We start from the raw sequence: 26,886 nt of genomic DNA, 5'->3' as shown, positions 1-26,886 counted from the left end.
TGTTTTCTACCCGTCTTAACACGGATACATACCACAGTGGTAAAACCTTCTGCTTCACGGGATGTTTTGTATACGTAAGTTACACAATTTTGAATATATTTCACATGTAATTTTAGTTGTAACTGAACAAACGTAACTCATTATAAACAGAAAGAGCATTATTTTCTTTGGTGTGGGACCGTGTAGTCTTGTTGAAGTTCACTGACGTGTCGGAGGAACGTATTGCTCTGTCTTCAGGGTTACAGAATAAATCATGCAACCAGCAACAAAGAGAAGGAGGGATCATCTGCTGGTCTCTTGATCGACTTCTTGTTTCTCTTTGCCACGTACTTACTTGATTTACTCTTCATGAAGATGGAGGCAATACGTTCCTCCGAAAAATCGGTAAACTTCTACCAGACTATACTGCGTCACGTCCCAGAATTTAGTATTCATTGTGAGAACCTCAGACACAAACATTGTAAGTAACTTTTGCGTTTAAGTTTTTTCACGAAGCGAAGTGTTGAGACTATGAACTTCTGAGTTATGACACCGTGTAGCCTAGTAGGCGGATACAAATCCGGAGGAACATGCTCCTCTATCTTTGAACCTGAAGATGGAGGCAGTATGTTCCTCGAAACGTTGATATCCATCTACAGTAGTACAAGCTACGACAGCCTGAAAGCATTTGCATTTTTAGGAGTGTGGTGTGTATCATTTTGTTAGCCCTTTAAAGCACAGTGGTTACTGTATTTACCATATGCATTCTACGTACACGGTGCATATACTTGTATGGGTTTCACATTACTGTGAGGATAAGCAGAGATTATTTCGCATTGTGGTTTTCTGGATCTTAAGATCATCCATTCTTGTAAGCTGATAGCGACGTTTCGGGGGAACACGCTACCACCCTCTTTAGGTTGCATTATCAAGGTAGAATGTTCCTCCGAAACGTTGATATTTGCATGCAAGACTGCACGGTATTACAACCCAGAAGACAACAACCTGTACTATCGCCAAAGCGAATCAGAAAATTTGTAACGATTACTAACCCAATTAGTATTAACTAGTGGGACACACGGTAGCATAGTTGGTTGAGACACAAGCCGAAAGGTCGCGTGTTTGATTCCCGATGAGGTGACTGGATTTTTTCAACTGATCTAATCCTTCCAGCAGCACTATGGCCTGGCGTCGACTCAGCCTCCAACAGAAATGAGTACCAGGAATCTTCCTGGGGGTAAAGGGCGGCCGTCGTGCAAGGCTGACAACCTCACCGTCATCTGTGAGCCGATTGTCTAGAAAATGTGGGAACCTCGACTCACAACCCTATGGGACTCCACGGCCTGTTGCAGGGATAGCTTTACTTTTACCTTTACGTTTGAGTACTAACTAGTTGGTCTTTGTAAGGAAAACACCGTGTCAAGATTACGGTCTTCTGCAATGTGACGCCGTGTAGTTTGGAACAAAAATAACAGCGTTTCGGAGCAACAGTCTCCTAGTCGACTTTCTTAAGTAGCTTAGAGATTATTAACTCCTTAAGAAGGGTCCCATAGAATTGTTTTGCTTGTTTCCTCCAGAAAAATGTCGTCGTACCTCAGTCAGGCCACGACCGCTTCCCTTTCCAGTCGATACCCAGCAGCAGATCATCCTACCATTCGCCGCTGTATAGTCTCAAGATACTGACAGCGTCGTTAAATAAACAACAGACGAAAGAAAAATAGTTTAAGATTATGGTCTTCTTGGTTCGGAGACAATGCGACGTTTCGGGGGAACATATCACCTACATCTTCAGGGTCGAAAATTACGCCGGGAAAGAAACTCAGTTTTCCCCTTGGCTTCGACCCTGAAGACGACGGTTATATGTCCCTCTGAAACGTCAGGCTCTCTCCGAACTATACGACATTACAACCCAGAGAACTGGACTCTTCATAATCACCGCTGTGGGGACCTCAAAGCCAGAAGTAAATTAGTTTACAACAGTTCGAAGTGGCCTTCTCAAGTCAACGGGTCAGTGAAGTCGACATGACATGGTCTCGCCATCTCGGTGTTCCGATACTAAGAGCAGACTGTACGGCGCGCAGTTTTCCTGCGTCCTGTCGGCCTTCTGTATATAGACTTAATGTGAAACACTGCTACTGTTTACTGGCTATTTGCATTCGTTAATACTGATACAAAACATCTGCCCCATGACGTCATGCTACTGCCGATTACGTCATCGATAGTGGATGTACTAAAATATCCAGTTTCGTTTGGTACTGGACTGCGTTTGAAATGAAGACGCTCACCAGGGCGAGTATCAGCCATACTGTAATTATGCGGATTTTTACCGTTCGCCTAATTTACCGCGCTTGTTCTTCGGTTCGGTTTGAGGCTCTCACATGAATGACTGAAGAAAATATTTTCTGGGATGTGACACCGTGTAGTCAGGTAGAAGTTCAACAAGGTTTCTGAGGACCCAAACTTACGAACATGATGTGCTCTCTGAAATGTGTTTGTAAGTTGAATGTTCGGAAGTGCGGGGCTCTGTGTTCATTAAATGAACGGGTAGCCGCAATGCATCGGTCCGCGAAATGTTCGTAAAGGCGAATCGTTCGTTTCTTGAATAGATGTTCTCGTGTCTACAGTTTCTTTGGGGGTTTTCTGGATCGTCAGTGGTTTTAAAGTTGTGTAGATGAATCCTGTTGCTTTTGAAACATTGAATTATGAACTTCTATATCTTGCCTGACGTGTAGGATGTGCCCACTTTCATTTGCGTTAGGGCTGCTTCTGATGCTTCCCATCTGATGCTGCAAGGTTTGAACTGGCCGGCTCCTGAGCTTCTCAGTGAACACTACTACGTTCTGGGATGTGACATCACGTAGTTCAATACAAGCTAATTGTCGTTTCGGATGAGTGTATAGCTCCCATCTTCAAGCTAAAATTGTAAGCCATTCAAGCGAGAAGCTTTCAGTAAAATATTAATTGATCGGAAAATGAAAGCAGTAAGTTCCTCCAAAACCTCGGTAAACTTCTACCAGACTGCACGACGCAATATTCCTGAAAATAATTGTCTTCAAGGCTTACGATGTTTCTAGCACGCGGCTTAGGATTACTGTATAACTTAGATAATAGAAGACTTTGCCAGTAACTTGTTTCTTTGTAACTGCGGACGAGGCCAGTTCAATGGAACACTTGTAAATCATATTCGGGTCACCCTGTTTGTGATAGGGCACACATGGACTGTTAACTGTGTCGTAAAAGATAAGTTGGGTCATGTTCATGTCTCCCTCGACGGCACTGGCAAGCAACTCCTTGGCAAGTTGGAAGCAAGGCCGTTCTAAAGGAAGACGCCCAACTGTAGGTGCGAACCTGGGGACGGAAAATGTTAAGGAACTGAAGAGAGAAGTCTTCTGGGATGTGGCACCGTGTAGATGTGGAGTTAACCGACGTTTCGGAGGAACGTATCGCCTCCATCTTCAGGGTAGAAGGAAAAATAAGAAAATCCGCAAGCGAAGAGACCGTGAGAACCAGTACAAGCGGACCGGAAGGAACTGTTTTATGAATTGCAGGGCCGAGTCTGTATACACATGGTACTGCGCCTGCGTGGATTCATGATTAAGCAGGGAGAAAACAATAAGGATCAAGAAAAATTAGGCACAGAGAGAAAAGAGAAAGGTAGAAGGAACGAAAGGAAAAAGAAGTAAAAAAGAAAAATAATGATTATTTACAGATTAGTTTACATTATTGCAGTTGATTTAATAAATGGCATTGAATTACAACTGAACATGATGTCTTAAGGACCCAACATGTTTTTACCCCTAAAGAGACATCGCCATGAGCACATCTTTTAACTGATACTTTAATCACTCCAGGTGTTCACATTACTAATATATCTTCTTAAAAATTATTTTGCAGTTAATAAAATAATTTTCATGACGTAGGAAATTCATGTTATGCGTTTGAGTTTTCATATTTATGGACCTGTACTAACACGTGGCCGTGCGGTCTGAGGCATGAACCATTTTCGCTCGCTGGAGCACTGGGATTGTGGGTTCAAATCCCACTCGAGGCATGGATATGTGTATGCGTTTATTCTGTGTTCGTGTTGTCCTGTGTGTATGAGCGGCCTTGTGACAGGCTGATCCCCCTCCAAGGAGTCAAAAAGATTACGAAACAGAAGAAGGGGCCAGGGCACAACAAAGGTCTATAGAGTCACTGATGAATGAATGCATGCTAACATGATACATAATATGAAGAATGTCGTCTTCTGGGATGTGGCGCCGTGTAGATTTTGTGTGAAGAAACGTTTCTGAGGAACGCCGGTTTACACAAGGTCTACACGGCGCCACATCCAAGAAGACGGCATTCTTCATAGTCACAGCTGTGAAAATCTCAAATTTCACGATACATAATAGTATCTATTACTGTAAAAAGTAAAAGAAAAGTAAAGCTATCCCTGTAACAGGCCGTGAAGGCCCATAGGGCTGTGAGACGTTGAGGGTCCCACATTATCTAGGCAGTCGGCTCAAAGATGGCGGCAAGGTTGTCAGTCTTACGCACCGGCCGCGCTTTACTCCCAAGGAAAATTGTTTAATTAATTCCTGGTACTCATTTCTGTTAGAGGCTGAGTCGACCCCAGGGCCGTAGTGCGGCTGGAAGGATTAGGTCAATTGAAAAAAATCCAATGACCTCATCGGGACTTGAACCCGCGACCTTCCGGCTTGTAGCATAGTGCCTCAACCACTACTTGAGTTTATTGATTGGACTGGTTGGCGCTTCAGCATCTACGGCTATATGAGCCTGGATAAAAGCAGAGTTCAATATCCTTTACTAAACCCGGTTTAAAGTTATAAGAATTAAATTCTTGTCGAACAGACTGGTGAGCTGACCGGCAGTGTGTAAATCTGTAAGCAGAAACAACGATTAATACTGAAACAAAAACCAGTAATAAAAAGGACCTGGGCCATTCAGATAAATGCAGGTGTAACAACTCAAACATGAAAATAAAATAGGGCAAATTAAAACTAATTTATCTGTTCTTGTACCACGACGGGATTTAACTACGTTGGATGCGTTACGTCTGTCTCGCAGCCCGCCGTGAGGGTGGACGGCTCTTCGTCATAACATGGCATTCCCGCAGGAACTGTACAAATGGCTACGGAGCTAACACGCGGTGAGTCGCTTCGCAACAAATGGCCACGTGTCAGACGAATGTTCCCAGTCAGGAATCAGGTATCAGCGTGTAGTATCACCACATCAGGACAAGTGTGCCCTTATGGAGGCTTCATGTTCCTCCGAAACATCGGTAACCACCAACGAACCTGACAGAACTTCACAGAACATCCCTACAGACGATTGCACTTAAGTTCAATTAATCTGCAGGAACCTCGGGGAATAGCGTACATCGCAGTTTCGGAATCACATGCCTGGTGATTCCTTAGATGTTTGATCAAGGGGTGTAATCTAAATACAGACACAAGTTCACGGTAAGGAAAAAGAGCAGATAAATATTTATTCAAGAATACATGATAAGGAAACCCGTGTCATTCTGAAGTACTCGTAGGTGTATCTGTCGCAGGTCATGCGTCGTGATACCGAGAAATTGAACGCTATATACTGAGGCCACTAAAAGAAGCCCCATCTATCGATTCCCATCCCCCTCAAGGTGTTAAACTCCCCCTGCTTCCTCCAACCATTGTGTTCGTCTCAATGCTGGTAGTGACAATCACGTGGCGATCTTGGCTCGCGGCAAGCGATTTCATTGGTTCATGTAGGTCACAGGTGGCTGAAGGGGAATGCAGCAGTAACCAGAGAAGGGGGAACCGATTCATCATAATCATCATCTGCTTAGTATTTATTCGTAACGACCCGAAAATGAGGCTTCCCCTCATGTCTAAGAAGCAGTATTTGAAATAAAACCCACCTTACATTCGGCCTAATGCAGTATTCAGTATTTCTTTGTTGCAAAAATTGAGTTGGAGATGCAGGGCCCCCCATCCGAGCCGGCGCCCACGGTTCGCAGTCTTTTTTTAGATATAAAGTTCTCACGGCAGTCTTCTGGGTCGTGACGCCGTGTAGTCTGGTGTAAAGCCACGGACGTTTCAGAAGAGCCTGTTACATCTATATTAAACTACCGTGATGATTCAAGCAGTAGGCTCTTCCGAAACGATGGTACGTATGTTCCAAATTACACGGCGTCACATTCCAGAAACTATTAATCTCACTTCTTGTGTTGTGAAAATGCTTTTCATAGTGTTCTGTCTTATGTCAGTAAAGTAAGTTTTTCCTGTGCATAATCAATTAAGCACCACCACATGAAAACTTAAGGAGCGGGGGTACCGCTTCATTATTCTTCACCTTGAGCCTAAATATGGATGAAGGGCCGCGCCATAGCTCAAGCGGTTAGTCGCTGGCTTCCCACCGCGGCGGCCGGGTTCGATCCCGGGTCTGGTCAAGTGGGATTTGTGGTGAACAAAGTGGCGCTGAGGCAGGTTTCCTCCGAGTACTTCGGTTTCCCCTGCCAATCTTCATTCCACCAATTGCTCCACAATCACCCTCACCTATCATTTGGGGCTGGTACAATAGGCCAGAAGTGGCCGCAGTACAAGGGTCTTAGTCCTACCCCACTAGCAATAAAAACAATAGATGACCGGTCGGCTTCACTCCTTTGCCGCTTTACCCCCTGGAAAGAGCCCCGGTGCTCATGTGTAGGAGTCTGGGTGGGCCCCAGAGCCATCCTTGACTCCATGCAAAAGAAAAATCTCTTGTCTCTGTCGGAAATCGAATACCGATTTATCGGTTCTCCAACCCGTAACCTTTCCCTGTATCGACTAAGCTATCATGGCTACTTTCATAGTCTCGAATCTTTAGACGGAATTTCTGAATGTAGAAGTTTCAGAAGTTACGCAGATCCTGAAATAATATACAGTTGTATGCTCTTTGATGAAATCATAATCACATTTCGTACTGAAATCGGAACTGTAGATCAAGTGATTTTCGCTCTTTGAACTCCATATACTCATATCAGTCCTTGTTTCTTCTGAAAGCCTTGTATTGGCTCAGTGCCATTAGGAAAAGTGTTGATGCAGAAGGATGAACTGACACACTTCGATCATTAACCCTTTGAAGTAAGAAAAAAACACAGAAAAGAAGATAAAGTGGAAGCGGCTGTAGTGAGAGCCACTACATTTTACCGCAGTAAACAGAAAATTTTTACAGCTTTGAATATTTCAAGGCAGTACCCGCTAATCCTTCTCGAAAAATGTCGTTTGGAGAGAGGGTAAAGCAATGGGAAGTGGATTTTGTTTTGAACAGTGAAGCTTAAATTTTATTCGAGAAATATTTAAGATTTCAATTCATTCTTCACTGGGAACAGACTGTGTCTCCATCAGAACAGCTAACCATTCATAGCTGTTCAAGGAACAGTCCTTGTTGTGAGAATCATACGAAGCACGCAAATACAGTCGGGGGGGGCGCAGACTTTTCAATCTCAAAACGGGTAGTATTGTAGCTGTAGTAACCACTGTGCTTTAAATGTTTATAGCAATGGTGCGATGCGTTTTCTTGGAGATAACGGCTGTGTTGTGGGTTATTATGTTCTTTAACATTAGAAGGCGAAGTGTTAACTACATACACCACCTGCTTTAACCTTTAAGAAACCTTTTGCCTATAGGCTGTGTAGGATTTGTGTGTTCTCATATGATTCTAACAGCAATTGCTCCAAAAGTTTGTGACGATAGAACATTAGTACAGATATTGTGTTTCAAGACATTATCCATCGTCATGTTTATGTTTCAAAACAAAAAACGCTTTGGAGGCCGGATTATGTCTCCGCCTTCAGGTAAAACCTACTCGGTTGGGTCCAATCGATAGAGCTAGTCCCTGTCCCCCGAAACAGTAGTTTTAGATAAAAACCGGACAATGGATATTGTCCAGAAACATAATATTAGTAGCATAATATGAGACGCAGTGTGATTTCTGTCAGACCTCTCGTGTGACGTCCAGTACACGTCACATGAATTTGAATCGAGATGTTATTTATGGAAATTGCATATTTATGTTAAGTCCGGAAATGACGTTGTGACGCCACGCTGCGTGTCCCATTTAAACTCGCGTGATCCGACAGCCGCGTCTGCAAACATACGATAGACATGCGTACGAGATTCCAGTCTATTCACATTTGAAATGTGTCCTCCTTCTTTCCATGAATTTATCACACAAGTTTCCTTGAACCTGTCACTCAATTTTACAGGCGACGTTGTTTGCAAGATAGCTTAGCTGCAATGCGCTATCTAGACTTGTATTCAGGAGGTGTTGGTTTCGAATCCCGTCCGAGACAATGTTGTGAATGGGGTTCTGCTTGAGTTCCCTCAGTCAGCTCATGCAAATGCCTCTATTGCACCTTTCACGCTAGAGCGTTTCCTTCCGGTTCCCACACAAAGACAGTGAAGACGTTGTTTACGCAAAGAACTTGAGTTCATGTCGGTGAGGTATGTTTGTCTGTCCGCAGGTTTCATCGTCACACTACTGCACGGAGGAAAATGGGAGGGGATGTTCTGAAAGTGTCCGCTAGCCAGCTCTATCTGCAGTCATTTTGTTGAACCTTGGCCGCTTTTCTCAGTTTCTTAATCCTATACACAGTCGGTAGGACTCTTTGGACGGGGGATCAGCCAGTTGCAAGGCCGCTACCTACACACAGAACAACACAAACACAGAATAAACGCGTATAGACATCCATGCCTTGAATGGGATTCGAACCCACTCAGACTGAGCGGCTTCTGTGATAGGAGCTAACTATCACTAGCGTCAGATAAAGTTGGTGGTATTAATTCATAAACCCTTTAAAAGTTGAACATCGTTTAAGTTTTTAAAATACACTGCGGTCGAAGTTTATGCCAATTTGAAATAGTCCGATATGAAAATAGAAGTAAAATCTCATTTTATGCACAGAGTTTTAAATAATGCTAATCCCCCCCCAAAAAAATCGACAAGAATTGTGTAGGTGTGTGTTTTAAAACGTGTTCTGAATTATGCGATTTCTTCAGAAATGCATCCCTTGCATAAAATGTGACCGCATTGTATTCAGTTCCTGTCTCACAGAAAACACACCTGTACCTGTTACAAAGAGAAACCGATTAATTCTGTTAAGTGATATAATCGCCGTTTATTCTGAGAATCACGACGAAATACATAAACAAACTTTTGAGAAAAGTGTAGACTTTTTAAATGGTACGTATAGGAACCACTCGGCTTTAAAAGGGTTAAATCGTGTTAGCTCAATTTTGTGTATATTATTTGTCCAATAGCTAACGTACACATTACTAAATTGTATTTGACATGAAGAGTTTGTGTCTCATTAGACCGTCGTACAATAACGACAGATTTTGTCACATCTGCGACTCTTTGTTGGTTGGTGCGTACGGTAACATGACTGGACTCATTCAGTATTTCACGATAATATGTTTCAGTTACAGTACATTAATCACCCAGCCTCCTATCAAACGGGTATCGGGGTCCTTTCCCTAAGTTAAAGCAGACGGGGCGTGAAACTAACCGCTCACCTACAATTATTGCCGAGATCAAGAATACGTGGATCCATACATCCACTCCCCCATGCGTCTTCATGGCGTAGTTCTTAATTAATTAAGCAAAGTGACAGATTTACCTTACAGTTCACTAGTATGTTCACAGTTCTAATGTTTAAAATGTTTAAAGTTTCAATCTCTAATACAGTATGGTCACTGTGCTACAAGCCGGAATGTTGTGGGTTCGATTCCCGATTACATCATTGGATTTTTCTATTGACATAATCCTTCCAGCTGCACTATGGCCCTGGGGTAGACTCAACCTCTAACAGAAATGAGTACCAGGAATCTTCCCGGGGGTAAAGGGCGGCCGGCACGTAAGCCTGACAATCTCACCACATCTATGAGCCGATTGCCTAGAAAATGTGGGAGCCTCGACGTCTCACAACCCTATGGGCCTCCACGGCCTGTTACAGGGATAGCTTTCCATTTTGAGTTCATCCTTTGCTTGGCCGGCTAGACCCTATGCCGTGTATCATGTTCCTTTAGCAGGGTTGGTATAGCTGTAACCCTCTAGACATGAATTCGGTAAGTACTTGGTTCAAATCTTGGTCGGGACACTGGCTATCCTGTCTGAGATTGTTCGTGCTTTTCCTTAGTTCCTCCGAGCAGTATCTAATGCAGCAGCATGTCATGCTATAATTCAGGGCCGCAAAGTAAGCGGCAACAAACATTCCGTCATCTGCTACTGAATTTACGTTTCCTATATTTCACTGTCCTTCCGGTCTGTCTATGTTCATTCTTGTAATATGGTCATGCTAGTTTATTCGTTCGAGCCGGTCACGGTAGCCGAGCGGTCTAAGGCATGCACTGTCTTCGCTCGCTTGGAAACCGGGATCGTGGGTTCGAATCCCACTCAGGGCATGGATGTTTAGTTTGTGTGTGTGCGTTTTTCTGTGTTTATGTACAGGTAGAGGCCTTGCGATGAGCTGATCACCCGCCCAAGGAGTCCGACCGAATGTGTAAGATCTAGAAAAACCGAAGTGAACGGAGAAGTTCACGGAGGTAGGCCTAGGCCCACTGGGGCTGTAGTGCCAAGGAAAGAAGAAGAAAGAGAAGTTTATTCGTTAAGATTATGGGTGTTTGATTGCCTCCGTATTTCTGTATTTCTCTTCAAGTCCAGGAAGGTAAAATGCAACCACTGACCTTACGAAATTCATTTTCAGGTGACTTGAATCTTCTTTTATCTTTGTGTTCTGCACAAATGTTATAGGTCCAGAGATAGCTGTGGTGATATGACAGATGATTAAGAAATAATTTATAATATCAAAACATTTTATTGACGTATCTTTAATGTGAATTTGCTGGAAACGGAGACTTTTGGACGCATAATGTTTCTGCCTTCAACCATCATTCAGTCCTTCCTGGCGTCTTATGTGGTTTCTGTTCACAGCAGCTAACTGATACAAACATTATGTTTCTGACATTATCCATTATCCTGTTTTTGTTTAAAACACCACCCTGTTTTTATTTCCAAAATCTGTTTCGGAGACTGGATTCTGCCTCTCTCTTCAGGTAAATCCTTTCTTTCTAGGTCCGGAGATAGGGACTAGCTCTATCGATTGGGCCCAAATTAATAGATTTTACCTGACGACGGAGGCCGAATTCAGTCTCCGAAACGTTGTGTTTTAAACAAAAACAGGACGATGGATAATGTCCAGAAACATATCTGTACTAATGTACAATCGTTACAAGCTTGTAAACGTTATTTACATAACTCCCTGATACTTATGTATGTAACTGAATGTATTGTTGGCCGCGCCAGAGCTCAAGCGGTTAGTCGCTGGCTTCCCACCGCGGCGGCCCGGGATTTGTGGTGGACAAAGTGGCGCTGGGGCAGGTTTTCTCCGAGTACTTCGGTTTCCCCTGCCAATCTTCATTCAACCATATTCTCCATCATCGTAATCAGCCGGGGTAGGCTACAATAGGCCAATCAGTGGCCACCCGTGCCGAGTGGACCCAGTTGGACTCCACCCCCCACTAAGCGAAATAAAAAAAGTATTGTTATACGGCGCATTTAACGCCGATGTCAGCAACAAAAACCATGAATCGTCGAGTGACCCAATGATCAGTGAATAATGAATTGGATCCGAAGGAAGCGACAATGGCCTAAGTTAAGGCACTGTTCTTGCGTTTGAGAGGAGCAACCTAAAGGACTACAGCAGATCTCATACAGGATCAGTGTCCCGTCCGAGAATAGAACCGGGCACCTTCCAATTACGAGCGAGAATGATTACAGGTAGAGTCAATTATAGGGCCTAATAGAGACGTTAGCCGGTCACGGTAGCCGAGCGGTCTAAGGCATGTACTGTCTTCGCTCGCTTGGAAACCGGGATCGTGGGTTCGAATCCCACTCAGGGCATGGATGTTTAGTTTGTGTGTGTGCGTTTTTCTGTGTTTGTGTACAGGTAGAGGCCTTGCGACGAGCTGATCACCCGCCCAAGGGGTCCTACCGAATGTGTAAGATCTAGAAAAACCGAAGTGAACGGAGAAGTTCATGGAGGTAGGCCTAGGCCCACTGGGGCTGTAGTGCCAAGGGGAAAAAAATAGAGACGTTAAAGGCGGTCTTATAAGACCCAAGAGTTCATAAGAGAAACGGGCTAGATATATAAACGGAAGATCTAGACTATAAGCGTCATAATCTCGTTTATGAAACTGAATTTTAACGCGTAGAACAGATACATTGCTCCTTACAATGGAAAATCGATATGAAAATACGTGCTTGGCATGTCGCTGATACTGAAATACAACTTCCTTTTATAGAGGCACAGCCCGTCCGTTGCCGGATACGGGCTTCAGAGCGGATGTCCGCGCGGTGTCGTTGCTTGGACACGTACTGTGACGTCACGGAGCGCGTAATAATGCGGCACGATAAGACAGTAACAACAACAATAATGAAGTAGCTTACTGAGGCCGTGGAGACGGGTCCTGATCGAGAAGCCAACAGTCACTCATCTGCTCCCAAAATTCCCAGCATATTTAACAACCCGAAGGTTCATTACCGTCGTCACAAGAGCCTGCCACTGGTCCCTATCCTGAGCCGGATTATTCCAATCCATACCCTCCCATCTTGCGTCTTTAAGATTCGTTTTAATATCATGGTCTTATCCGCGCTTTTGTTTGCCTGTCTTTCAAGGTTTCCTACCATCATTTTGTATGACTCTTATATCCCATGCGTGCTACTTGTCCCGCCCATTTCGTCCTCCTTGGCTTGATCATCCCAATAATATCTGACGAGGATGTTGATGACAGTGACGATTATGACTATGATGATGATGATGATAATAATAATAATAATAATAATAATTCAGTCCTGATTTATTTACGTGCTAACTCAAGAGCCTAAAGGCCACTTACAAAGTGAGCACGAATAAAAAAGTAACAAAACACACAAAATAAAAAACAGGACAATTTATATAATAATAATAATAACAACACTCCCAGTGAAACTAATAATAATAATAACAATTCCAGTGGCAGTAATAATAATAATAATAATAATAATAATAATTACTGGCAAAGTAATCCTTTTTGAGCCATAGCCTTCTTTTGAAAGTTCTGCCACAATTTTATGGATTTCGCAAGAATAAATTTTATACGGGATAAGATCGTCAGCCTTGCGTCCAACCCCCAACCTGGACGACCACCACCACCACCACCACCACCACCACCAACAACAACAACAACAACAACAACAACAACAACAACAACAACAACAACATGCATATGCTGGGCACAGTCATGTATGGTGAGGAACTGTGGTCAAATGGTAAAACTGTTGCTTTGTGCTCGGGAGGTCCCGGAGATCGGTCGCCCTCGTAATTTTTCTCAGTCCCGCCAGAAAAGTACAGGGATCATATCTTAAAAACGCATAGATGATTAAATTTCTCGGCTATACCAAGTCATCATTCACATATTACTCAACCATCTGACGATACATAACCAAAGCAGTTGATGAAGCATCGTTAAATAACCAATACGTAATCATTCATTAACAGGTGTAAAAGGTTAATTAATTTTTATATTTCCATCCCGACTTTCGAAGCTATATATTCGAAATTAATATTATTTGTTACCAAATAACCTAAGCAGTTATTAAGAGTCGTTAAATAGAACCAAGATTCAATAAAAAAGACAGAAATTTTCGAAATATGTGATCAAACCCAGAAAATGTTCCATTGCATAATTATTTAAAACACTAATCGCACAGTAACTTCGCATTTGGCAGTTCTCCGCCATCTGCCGTCAGCATTCGTAACTACAAAGCAAAAGTATGGCACTGTATTGTTACAAAAGGAGGCAACGTAAAACTCGAGACAAATGTACCATTTAACACTGCACTGGCAACAAACTATGTAAAAATATGTTCGAAAGAAATTTATGTTATTAACAATAGCCAAATTGCAGTGGCTACAGGATCCAAGCAAGTTAAATGGGGATAATCTGAACCATATAAGACGCGAAACCAGCAGGCATTTCAGCAATAAAAGAAGGAAACAGAGGGAATGAACAGTCACGAAAGAAGTAGGAAAGAACAGTAGACCTACAAATAAAAATGAAGAGGATTTTCTGTCACACAAACAAATGTTTTTAATATCTCAGTCACAACATAGTACGGCCCAGGCAGGCCATCGTCAAGTGATGCGTGAGAAAGCTGTAAATGATAAAGTAGTTCCGTAAAATTACAGTCCTAATAATATAAATATGAACATCCGTTAGTTAAATTATGTCCTTAGTCTCTTGTCTACAATAAAAAAAAAAACTAGGAAAGTGTTGCACTGTAATATTGCCACGTGTGCATGTGTGACTGTAGACGGGGTTTGGATTGGTGACTCGATTTATTGACCGCTTATACACTCACAAACTCGTGACTGCACTTCACAGATTACTGACACACATAGACTAGTGTCCTCAGTCTAATACAGTCTTCACTAGCCGTTTCCTAGCAACGGATTTTAACGCAGAAACTATAACAGTCTCACTGAATTACACACTCCAAATATCACACATAAAGTCTTCTCTTCAAAGTCGGGCTTTCAACTGAGCACTCTTGCAACTAACTTTTCTTCACAGCCTCCCGTACAGAATTGCCTAACGACTGACTTTGTCCCTTGCTTATAACATCTCGGCACCGACCACATAGAAACACCTCGTTTCCAACAGTAACTCTGTTGTTGCGTGTGTATTCGTTGCCGCGGGAACGTTTATGCCGAACAGTTGGCCAGAGTCGCAGCTTAGCAACAGCTCTATACGCCACAATATTTTTCGACGATCAGTCGCAGTAATTCGCTAGGAAAATTTTAGTGCATTCATTCTCTTCAAATTTTACACGAGAAAGAATTGTTTTGATATTAGACACATGGAGTTTAAAATATTAAAATACATCAATTTAAAACTCAGTAGGATGAGAAAATTGAAGAGACTGAAAATATTTTCCCACTTGTTTATTAAAAAAGACAAGTAGATAAATTACTTGCCGAGTTTAAGATTACTGCTTTCTGGTACGTGACATCGTGTAGTTTGGTAAATGAGTACCGGCATCACAGCCCCCAAGACAACTGCAATAATACCACTGCTGCATGAATTTCAAATCTCACATATTTTCTGAGTTCTTAATGTTAGCCGCAGGTTGCTGACCTATGTGCACCAGAAACTTATCTTCTGAATTGTATAACACAACATTTTTAACGTATGAAGTTACATAAACTTTTGAAGGACGACAGACAGCTCGAGTTGCCTGCACACTAGCTGCAGTTGTCAGTATAACTGCCAAGAGACATCAATGTTGTATCCGACATAAATTGCTTCCCCTGGTATCTTCTCTGGTCAGTAGATGCGCTTTGAAGAAAGACCAATGCACTCCAGTAAACTGATACCGTTCCTCGCCAGCGCAGTCATTCTAGGCTGACTGCTGGCTCTCACTCTCAGCTATTGATTCACTCCGACTCCCGCTAACTAACCCTCTTCAAGAATGATTTTCTTTTAAATGATGTATAAAATTTCAGTTCGTACCTCACAGGAAACACCACGTCTCCGTAACAAAGACCAGTCAGTTAATGCTGTTCGGTAAATTATCCCTGTTTATTGCGAGAATCATTCGAAATAAATAGACTATGTGGGGAAAACGTAAGTGTTTTTAGTGTTAAAGTAGGTGGTATGTATGGTAACCACTGGGCTTTAAAGGTTTACATTGATGCTACACAAAGGCCACAATATAGGGCTGCAAAACTGACATAAGCGCATGTAAGTAAACGCTTTCTATATATATTATTGTCCTCTTGGATGTGATACACTGTATTCTGGTACATCTTTACCACCATTTCAGATGAATAGGGTGTCTCCATGTAATCCTAGATATGCAGTCAACACGTTCCCCCGAAACGTCGATAACAATCTTCCAGACAGCTTGTCACATTTCAGAAGACAGCAGTTTTCACGGTAAACCTCAACTATTGCTTTCTGTTTAATTTCAGGTCGCTGTTTCTCTACAACAAAGGCATCCCAGACAAATGCAGCAGGAATGAATTCCTCAACCTGCTCAGTAATAATTTCGTATTCTTCGCTTCGCGGACTCACAATCTAATCCAGTCGGGTCAAATAAATTGTTGCTGGACCTCGCCAGCACAGTCGTTTTTGGTTTGGGACCCCACTGCGACCCTTGACCATATATTGTTCTTTCCAGTCTTTTGCGTGTTTTGAAATGGTGCCTCGTTTTCGAAGAGAGGGAGTCTGACTCGTCTGACTATTACCGGTCACTACTCTTCTACCGGGGAGTGACGCTGCTGGTTCCCAATCTTACTCATTCAATTCTTCACAGTCCAGTTATAACGTCCAATACTTAAATACCTTGAACTACCACTTGTCGACTTACGAATTTTCATACTAAGGATCCAATTAAATTAATCCCTGTTAGGCTTACGCTTCTAATTTTCGGACGTACATCTCAAAACTCCATTTTCGAATTTACTTCGAAATTTGGCAACGATTATTCTTCCCCTCACTTCTCTATCGTGATTGGAGCGCCACGTTATAATCTCGAGTAAGTCTTGAGTTTCCGATTCATCGTTAATAATAACTTTATTTTTAATATTTCTGATGTTTTAAATGTTTAATATTATGTTTTTTGATACCCAATTCTTGGTTTTATAATAGAAACGCAAACTTTTAGCGTAAAAGGAAAGGGTAAAGCCATCCCTCTTACAGACCGTGGAGGCCTATAGGCGTGAAACGTCGAGGCTAAAACATTTTCTAGACACTCGGCTCACAGATGGCGGTGAGATCGTCAGCCTTAAGTGCCGGCTGCCCTTTACACCCGGGAAGATTCCTGGTACTCATTTCTGTTAAGGTCTGAGTCGACCCCAGGGCCACAGTGAGGCTGGAAGGATTCGGTAAATTGAAAAATCCAGTGATCTCATCGGGAATCGAACACACGACCTTCCGGCTTGTAGCGTAGTGCCCCAACCAACTACGCTACCACGTGCCCCACTTCTAGCGCAACAGAGTTGACAAACTGAGAAGTGGGTCTGAGCCTTGATCCCCATGTTACAACCTGCTTTCAGGAACGCTTCAAGTTGCAAGTCTGACGCACGAGTGTGCAGACATATAGAAACTCAGCTCAGTCGGTAGAACGACTAGGCTTCGGGTTGGAATCACGGTTCGATTCCCGAAAGAAATGTTTCACTGCTCCATAACACACAGACCGGCTCTGGGGCCCACCCAACCTCCTATCCACTGGGTTCGGGGGACGATTTTCCCGTGGGTAAAGCGGGAGGGTCGTGAAGTTGACCACTCACTTCCATCTGGCGTCGAGGTTAAGAATGGTGGAGCTGTACCTCCATGACTTCTTGGCGTGGTGCTACTGGCATGCAACTAGCGCATGCAGCGCTCTATCAGCAAGTTGTGTAACTATAATGTCACTCATTATGACTGTACATGTACAGAGAGGTATGTCTGTTTGTTATTCTTCCTGGCATTTCTACTGGTCCGGGTAGTCTACTTAATTCTGGAAAGGCATTTCCACATCTGGTGACAAGGCTGGACCTCCGGGTTTCGATTCCCGACAAGGGTAAGAGATTATTTCTACTGCACAGCGTCCAGACCGACTCTGGGGCCCACTCAGCCTCATTTCAATGGATACGGGGAGTACCTCCCTCGGGGTTAAAGTGACCGGAGCGTGAAGATGACCGCTCACCTCCATCTAGTACCGAGGTTAAGATTTGTGGAACTATATCTCCACTTCCCTATATATCTTCATAGCATAGGTAAGGTAAAGTTAAAGTTGTCACTGTGCTTAACTAATTAAACACTGCGTCATGAAGGCGTATGGAGGAGTGGATGTATAGATCGACATTTTCTTGACCTCGGCAGTAGTTGGAGGTGAGTGGTCAGCTTCACGCCCTTGCCACTTTACCGCCAGGTAAAGAGGCCCCAGTACCCATTACATAGGAGGCTGAATGGGCCCCACAGCCGGTCTGGACGATATGGAGAAGATACGATTCTGACCCTATCGGGACTCGAACTCCGACCTCTCGGTCGTCCAGCCCGTAGGCAGTCGCTATAACCCCGGCTCACCTTCATGGCGTAGTGCTTAAGTAATTAAGTCTGCCGCACCGTTTCCACCTCCGCCTCCGTATAGTAACAGGTCAGGGCTCGTTCAGTCCACCGCGTCTACTTACAGAAGTACAGCTCTAGCAGCCCTGTCGCCGGATGAGTGTGAGTATGGGTTGCGGGTCGTCTAAGCGGACGGCTGTGATGCCAGTAGGGGACTCCGTCGGCGATGGTGAGGCGGCACGTGGCCCCACGCGTGGCAAATCCGAACTGCCTGCCCTGGAGGGAGAAGACCCTCCGACGGAACAGCTGAAGGAGGGAAGCATTCGCCCTTTGCAGAACAGCGGGAACAGAGAGCGCACGGGTTTGTACAGCAGGATTCAGACAGCTTAACTATGACAGATGCAAGAAAATGGCGTTGTGCTTTTCGTACCAATCTTATTTCATCACAGTGGTTCATTCTTAATGTCGAGCCTACCCTTGTGAATTTACATAATGCTGAAGTGGCCTCCGTAGTCTAGAGGTAACGTTCCCACCTCATGACTCGTAGTACGCGGGTTCAAATACCCGGCGGAGGTCGTCGAATTTTTAAGGGCGGAAAATTTCAGGGAACAGGTCCTCCGGGAGGGACTTTAAGCCGTGGGTCCCGTGTCGTAGCTTTACGGCACGTAAAAGAACCTCATATCTCCAAAGGAGGTCACTGAGCCAAATTACGGACGTTTCCTGCCCAACAGCAGTCTCTAATACCTCTGGTAGATGGGGGAAGCATTATAGATACCTATCAGCTAGTAGAGCAGGTCTCGCTGGCTGGGCGGGACTGATGGTAAGCACCAGTACCGGTAGGATATTGAGACTGGTAGAAATCATAAGAGGGAAGCACAATGGACCAATACAGGTCTAAGTGCATGGGGAAACCCACCCTCTCCAATAACTAACTAACTAACTACATAATGCTGTGGTGGGCTGTGTTTTTCTGACGTTTCTGAGCAACATTTTGCCCCCTTCTTCATGGTTGTAGTAGGATGATCCCCCCTCACCACATATATAAAACATGAATATGCAGTCATTCTGAATAGTACTAACATCTGAGATGTGGCGTCTTGTAGTTTGGTAGAAGTTAATTGCGAGGTCAGTGCTTGTTGTTTACTTCATGCTGGTTGTTTGCGTTACACTTTGACCCTGAAGATACAAGCGGTATGTTCCTCTGGCATGCTGGCAAAGCCACCCATTTCCACTGTGCAAATGCCCAAGAGTATAAACTTTGTTTGTCTGTCTGTCTGTCCATTTAGCAAGTCAGTTGGACAAATTGTTCACTTTGTTGATGAATCACTAAACCAAACATTCACTGCCTTCACAACCTATTTTTCTACAGTATATTTGAATATAATCTACCCATCTTTGCCTTGATGTATCAAGGAGCTCAGATTTTCCGATCAAAATTTTATATGAAAAGTTCTATCTACAAGGATATAATGCTGTGTGGTCTGTTTAAAGACAACTGACATTTCGAAGGAACATGTCACCTCTGTCATTCAACCTTGAAAATGGAGGTGACATGTTCCTCTGTACCATCAGTTGACTTTCAATGGACTGCATGATGTTATATCTCAGAGGACAGAAGCTATCCCTGTAACAGGCCATGGAGGCCCATAAGGTTGTGAGATGCCAAGGCTCCCACATTTTGTCTAAAAATCAGGTTACAGATGGTGGTAAGGTTGTCAGCCTTACATGTCAGCTGCTCTTTACCTTACATGTCAGTTGCTCTTTACCCCCAGGAACATTCCTGGTACTCATTTCTGTTAGAGGCTGAATCGACCCCAGGTCCATAGTGTGGGTGGAAGTATTAGGTCAACTGAAAAAAAGTCCACCTTATCGGGACTCAAACCCGTGACCTTCCGGCTTGTAGCATAGTGCTTCAACCAACTATTCTACTGCATCTCAGAAGACAGAAATTTCCATAACCACCACTGTGCGAACCTCAAATACAAAAAAAATTTCTTTATGTTTCCTTTTTCCACATGCCCTACCCATGTTATCCCCCTTCATTCAATTGCCCTTACTACAATGTGTCAAAAATACAAATTTTGAAGTTTCTCACTATATATTCTTCTCTGTTCCTCTACTCCTTTATCTTTCTTACATCCAGATATTCTCCTTGTCACTGAATCTGTGCTTCTCCCTGGAAGACAAGGCAGTGCCTTGAAATGGCCACAGTACTCCTTCTTTGCCAGTTGCAGTCATAAAGTACTTAACTTCCCCAGTCAAGTGCATGGTCACAGATGAAGCCCCCCGACTTAAATTCCAAGGATGTGATAATGTGCTACTCGGTCAGGGCTATCTGAACATGGAGGGCAGTTATGTGTGGATGATTAGCAGGTGAAAACCAGAGGAACATCGGTGAAAACATGCTTCATTGCCGCTCTGTCCACCATGAACCTGTCGTGAAGTTACCCAGGATTGAACCCAAGGCTCTGAAGTGAGAAGCTAATTTCTAACTGCCTGTGCAATGGCATGATGGCATAATTATGCCATTTGTAATTAAATTCTATATAACCACTGCAGTCGATACAACACCTGAAAATGAGCAAGAAATGGAGATCAAGAGTAGCTCTGCTTTCTGTCTGCTGCATTCTTGCTTGGCTTATTCTTCAGTCCTGAAGATGGAGGCGCTATGTTCCTCCAAAGCCTTCTTTGTCTTTCACAGGGCTACATGAAGTTATATTTATTCTGTTATTTATTTGTTTATCATCAAATTGTCTCCCATTTTTTGTTTCTTATTCTTTCTTGGTTTTTCTTCTTATACTCCTTACAAATCTTGTCTCAGGTGCTGTCAGAGTACTAATAATTGTCTTTTTCTATAACAATATTTCTGTTTCATATGTTAATATGAGCTCTTAGTAATTATTAAATAAAAACATTTTACCTGTATTATAAGTTATTTAAACTAATTTTGTTGACTTAATTATATGTGTGAACTGGACCTTTGCAGTCTGTTTGAAATACAAGGGAATATAAAAGCATAGAAATTTATTGTTCTGGGATGTGTGCCATCAATAGGGCAATTGCATGTGCCTGTAATATTGGTGTAGTGATAAACTTGTGTTCTGTGCACAGATTTGGTTATCTATTAAAACAGTGATCCTCATTGCTGTATCCTTACCTTTCACAGCACAGTCACTGGCCTTTGAAGTTCCTGTAGCACAAGAAAGTATAATACGGAAACACCCACCTCGTCGTCTGCAGCGATTGGAGGATCAACAAATAACATTATCACATGAGCTACTGGACGAGAAGCAAGAGGAGGCCAAACAACGGAGGTTTCAGGTAAATTGGTGATTTGTGTAAAGATGATTTGTCCAGGCATCTGCTCCTCCCCACTACAGTTTTTTTTAAAACAGGAATCAATACTATAGAAAGGGAAGAAACATCCAAAATATTAATAATACAAGTTAAGAGTGTTTTTTAAACATTAAAAGTAGTCTTAAACAGCTTAAATATAAGTTTATAAGCAAATTTTCTGGATTCCCCCTTTGGAAGACTGAGTACCCCTCTGGAAAAATAGCTGCCCCCCTGAAAAATCATTGTGTCACCCATTAAGTGATATCTGAAACTCCAGATAATTACATTTATATATTTGTTCTGTGCTATGTTCCAGATCTTATCACAGCGAGTACAATCAGCTAAGAGAGTACGGAAACGCTTTTTAGATAATGATGAAAATAATGAGGTTGGTATAAACGGTTTAATAGTATATCTTTCACAAAGTTAAACAAACTAACATTGCTGAAAAAATGAGAAGTTAGTATGGTGTGGAATATACTTAATATATAAATGATATCATTGCATTTGACTACATTTCTGATACCTGTGTTTGATATTTAACCTGTCCTATTATGAGAGGAGTTCATTAATTTGCGCTGCTCTTTAAATATTATAAGGATGTTCAAACAAGGAATAATGAGATGGGTGGATCATGTAACTTGTATGAGAAAAATGAGAGATGCATACGATATTTTAATTGGAAGACCTGAAAGTACTGAGTATTAGTTCTTCATTGAAAAGTTTCACAATATTAGAATATGTTGTAAGAGAAAGTTAATAATTTTGAGGGAGGAAGTACTCGTATATGCAGAAATTGAGACAATTCTGGTATAATGATAATGTGATACAAAACAGTATCAGTGAGGTTCAAACCATAAAAATATGCTGTAAATGTTTGATTGAATGCCGGGAGACCAAACATTAAGATTCATCTGACTGTAGTTGATGAGTCTTATGGTACCTGTTTCTGACAGGACAGGACAGGACAGGACTGGACAGGGCAAGACAGGACAGGACAGGACAGTTTTCGGAAGTTGTCTGTTTTAGTTTCTCTTTTGTAATTTAATAGAATGAATAATTGTTCTGTTTAAGCTGGGAAGCATTTCCAGTTACTGTATTTTATTGGAATGATTTCTTATATGATTAACCATTTTCATATATAGGTCATTTGTCCAGTTTAGAATAAAAAGTTTCAAAAGACATATCTGTACATCTGTAACCAAATCTAACTTAACACAGTACAATAAAATATAACCAAACCTAACCTAATTTAACCAAAGATCACCTAATGATAACCAAACACATCAAAGGAAGTATATCTGTAGAGCAGAAAGAGTTAAATACAGGAAACAAAATAGCAGTATGTGCACAATGTTACCAGCATAGAAATTATAAATAGTATTCATATTCATATTCATAGTAATTTGGGTGATGTGAATATTTATGATACTCCAAACTGAGACTGGTTGCACATAACTGTTTTTTTTTTCTTTTCAGAATGAATATGTGATTGAAACAATGAAGCGTGAGAACTCAACAGTGGAACTATGACCTTTAAAAGTGTCTCCTGTAATAATCAGTTAATTCCAGATACTGGAGTCCAGTTTCTACTCTAAAGACTTTTCTGACACTGAAGCTTTCCTATACAAATCAAATTTATATTGTTTTTGCAGGTTACAGGGTGCTATTTTAAAATTCATTGAGTAAGGGTAGATAGGAGTTGTTTTTCTTAATAACAGTTTGAGAAATGAATTCAGTATACAGCATCAAATGGCAGAATATTTGTGAATAGTGATTTGGAAAGGATGTAAAGGATGTAACAGTGCTTATTTTAAAATATAATTTTCAGGCATTTAATTGGGCTATTTGAATGCCTGGGCCAGCCATATTTGCTAGCTGTGCTGGAAGAAAAGTTTTGGTAGGATGAGCATATGTTTTTGTTAACCAAAATTTTTTGGACAAAATGCCAGTTGATTCAGGAATGCTTCATTGTGCAACCATGAAGAAACAACTGTAATTATGACACCTATCAGAGAAATTAATAATTAATTTAAGCAGAGCATGGAAAGAGCTTGGGCCATGCTTGGTGTAAGGCAAATTTTTTTTAAAATGGCTGGAGTTCCATTTGCCAGTGAATATGTTCAGGTACCATTTCAGCAATATCTGAGAAAAGCTATGGAAAATCTCAGTTAGAAAGTCTCAGTTTCAACTGAAGACTGATAAGTGTGAAGAAGGATTGCTAACCTCTTATCTGCGTTGTCTGCTAAGATAGAAGTTAGACCTGAGTGTAACGAGGTTAAAACTTTTCATTGACAAAACTTCAGTTAAAGAAGTTCTTAGAGTTTTTGAAAGTTCCATTCCACTTTTCCACTATGGGAAATAAACATAGAACTTTCTGCTTAAGAAGTAAAATTTCTGGTACTGAATCATTAGCTATTGTTCCACTGACTGTTGGTACTTGTGGTTCTCACAGCAGTGAGATTTAATATTATTATCTGGGATTTTATGCTGTGTATTTTGGTACATAGATACTAATATTTTGGAGGAACTGCTGCTGCCGTCTTCAGGATGATTCAGATTTGAAACACATTATTATAATACAAATGTCCTTGTCATTTAGAATAATGACAGGAAAGCATCCCTAAGATTAGGAGAACACAAACAGATATGTAACAATATTTATCCATGATCTTGTAAATTGATTAGGCAATTCTCTCAGCAAGATTTGAGGTTCTCATGGCACTGAATATCAAGACTACGGTTATCTCTGAATTGATCACGTGTTGACTGGTAGATATGTACCAGTGTTTCAGAGGAAGCTGTCTCAATCTTCAGGATAGAGGAAGTGGGGTGAGAAGTAGCAGAATGCACTGCATCATTTCCCAGAAGGCCGTAATCTTAAATAAACTCTCAGAGGCTTTAGTGATGATTCTTAGTCCTCTTGTTCATCTTAACATCATTCTTCTGAAACAGTATGCGCAGTCCGGAACCAACATAATACATGTGTTCTTGAAAAAATTTTATGTAAGGTGAAATTGTATTAGTTGATAATATTATATTGCAGCATCCTTCTGCACCTCACTTATTGTTCGACAAACGTCACTGATTCAACCATCTTATGTGCAACACATCTTTCTAAAACTTACTTAACTTTTTTCCACATCGCACACTGCCTCTTTCTACAACTTATTTTAAAGTTTCTCCACATCACAGTACATGTTTTGACCAACAGTGGTCATCATCAAGCGTCTAAAACTGTTGATGAAAATTGCTGTGCTTCCATTTTGTTTTTTCAATATTTGATGTGTAGTCCCAGCTACGCACTTACATGTGTATTCCACAGGGCTGGGCAGTTCTTCCTGTTGTGTTCTACCATGTGTATCTTTACTACACGAATCCCCCATTAGAAATAATGTAAATGGGGGAGGGGATGCATTCCAGTGCCCTAACCAGATCAACATATTTTAATTCTATATTCTTATTATGATTGCACTTTGGTTATTGCTTGGTGGTTTTTACTTGTTTATGTATATATGGAGAAATAATGATAAATTGGAAAAATAGTCATGTTAGTTAAAAACAAGCTGTACTTAAAGAAAAATGTCTTAAACCAAATTCATGTTGGTAAAACTTGTGTTGGAAATTGGGTGTTTCTTCATTATTCCACATGTGTACTGTGAAGAATAGCATTGATAGTTCCACAGACTTCCAACATGAGCTAATAAAATTATTTAAATACTAACCTCATCACAAACTTGGTACTTCATTCTTAATTTACAGAGAACCTAGACATGGAATAGGTTTAAAGGACACAGAGTTCAAGAGGGGCACAAACTTTCATATGCTTCTTTACTCTGTGACCAGAAGTCCCCAGTTTACAGACTGAGGATGTGATAATGTGCTGCCTGGTCTGGCCTATCACAGACCTATGAGGGCACAGATATATGTAGATGAGTACTGAGCAGTGGTTGAATGATGATTTGCAGGTGAAACCCAGGGAAGCTCATAGAATGACCTTCTCTAGTGCATCAAAATGAAGTCACCAGGGACTAAATCCAAGGCTCCAGGGTCAGAAGCCTCTAACCTCCTGAATTGTGGCATGGTCACATATGTCTCCAAATCCAGATTAATGCCTTAAGGATTTCATGGAAATTTGTTACAATTTCTATTTTCATTTCTTTTTTTGGTGATGACACTGTGGTTCTGATGGGCTCATTTGTGAATTTTTCACAGATAGTAGCAGTCGCCATCTTTAAGAGGGAAGTGATTGACAGTACTCATTGACCATATATTTAGTGCACTGCACCAGGTTTACAGAACATAAGAAATAAGAATTTCCCACCGACCCATGTACTGTATTGTATACAGAAGGACTAACTTTTGTGTCAGTCACTTTGACCCAAAGATGAATTTCAGTATAACTATCCATCAAAATACTGTGTCAGCAAGCAAGAATGAAAATGAGGCTGTATAACTAGAAGAATTGAGGGAGTCCTTATGTACTCTGATAAAAGACAGACACCTTGGTCTGCTTATATATGTACTTGATTCTCAGGACCACTGGGTTTCCAGGCTTTGTTCATCGCCTTGTATTCTAGAGAACATGTCTCAGGTGATGGGTGGGAGACATACTGAGGGTCCAGTGATTGGGGTTATCTCTTTTTAACGGAAACAAATAGTAGGTGCCTACCACTCCTCACCTGAGGACAGAAACAGATATAGTGTCCGAAACGTTGTGTGCTTTAGAATAGACAAAGTCCAAAACCCCAATACAGTGGAACCTCGCTTAACGAGCATAATCCGTTCCAGAATCTTACTCGTAATGCGAAATACTCGTTAAGCGAAACAAATTTTCCCATATAAATTAATGTAAAATACGATAATGCGTTCCATGCCGAAAAAAATTATGTATAACGTTTATTCAAAGAAAATTATATATACATTGTTTAGGACGGGGCCGGCGAAAATCACTTTCGCCTTCTCACAAATGATGTTCTCGTTAATAGTATCGCCTTGCAATTGCTTTTCGTTTATCCATATGAGGAGCAACCTTTCAACATCGTCGAGAATACGTAACCGTTGTGTAGATACTCTTGTCACTCCCTTTGAAGCATCTATCTCCTTAATCTTGTCCTTGTTCTTGAGGATAGTGCAAATCGTTGATGTAGACCGACTGTATGTGCGTGCTAGATCAGCCACGCTCACACCTCGTTCTTGCTTTTCAATGATTTTACGTTTCATTTCTACGGTTATTTTTATTCTCTTATGGCTGTCTTTTTGCTGCTTTTTTCTCGGGGACATTTTTGCAAGGGTTATTAAACTTTGCACAAAAAGATCACAAATAATATGTCTGAACACAAGTTTGGAAGAATGTGTGATCACAAGCGACACTAAGATGCTAGCAGAACGAGTGCTAAACACAGACTGATGTGGCAAGCGCACAATCCGGGACTTCCCCTCTCGTCACTCGTTATGC

The 26,886-nt window shown here is 41.7% G+C and overlaps 1 protein-coding gene across 3 annotated transcripts; it reads left to right on the top strand.

Annotated features, from left to right (window-relative positions):
- Positions 1 to 25,151, top strand: LOC111872472 (uncharacterized protein CCDC198-like). Of its 3 annotated transcripts, none has more exons than XM_023866425.2 (6): positions 1 to 74; positions 16,016 to 16,581; positions 18,220 to 18,453; positions 21,259 to 21,413; positions 21,745 to 21,816; positions 22,908 to 25,151. In XM_023866425.2, the coding sequence occupies exons 3-6, from the start codon at positions 18,249 to 18,251 to the stop codon at positions 22,959 to 22,961; spliced, it is 486 nt and encodes a 161-aa protein (XP_023722193.1). In that variant the 5' UTR covers positions 1 to 74; positions 16,016 to 16,581; positions 18,220 to 18,248; the 3' UTR covers positions 22,962 to 25,151. The 3 variants fall into 3 exon arrangements, with proteins under 3 accessions (XP_023722193.1, XP_023722195.1, XP_023722196.1); XM_023866427.2 differs by having other exon boundaries at positions 18,200 to 18,453; XM_023866428.2 differs by lacking the exons at positions 16,016 to 16,581; positions 18,220 to 18,453 and having other exon boundaries at positions 22 to 74.
- The last annotated feature ends 1,735 nt before the right edge of the window (positions 25,152 to 26,886 follow it).

The sequence above is a fragment of the Cryptotermes secundus genome, unplaced genomic scaffold (genome assembly GCF_002891405.2).
Source record: "Cryptotermes secundus unplaced genomic scaffold, Csec_1.0 scaffold505, whole genome shotgun sequence".
Taxonomy (NCBI): Eukaryota; Metazoa; Arthropoda; class Insecta; order Blattodea; family Kalotermitidae; genus Cryptotermes; species Cryptotermes secundus.
This window is presented reverse-complemented; position numbering and strand designations above follow the sequence as displayed.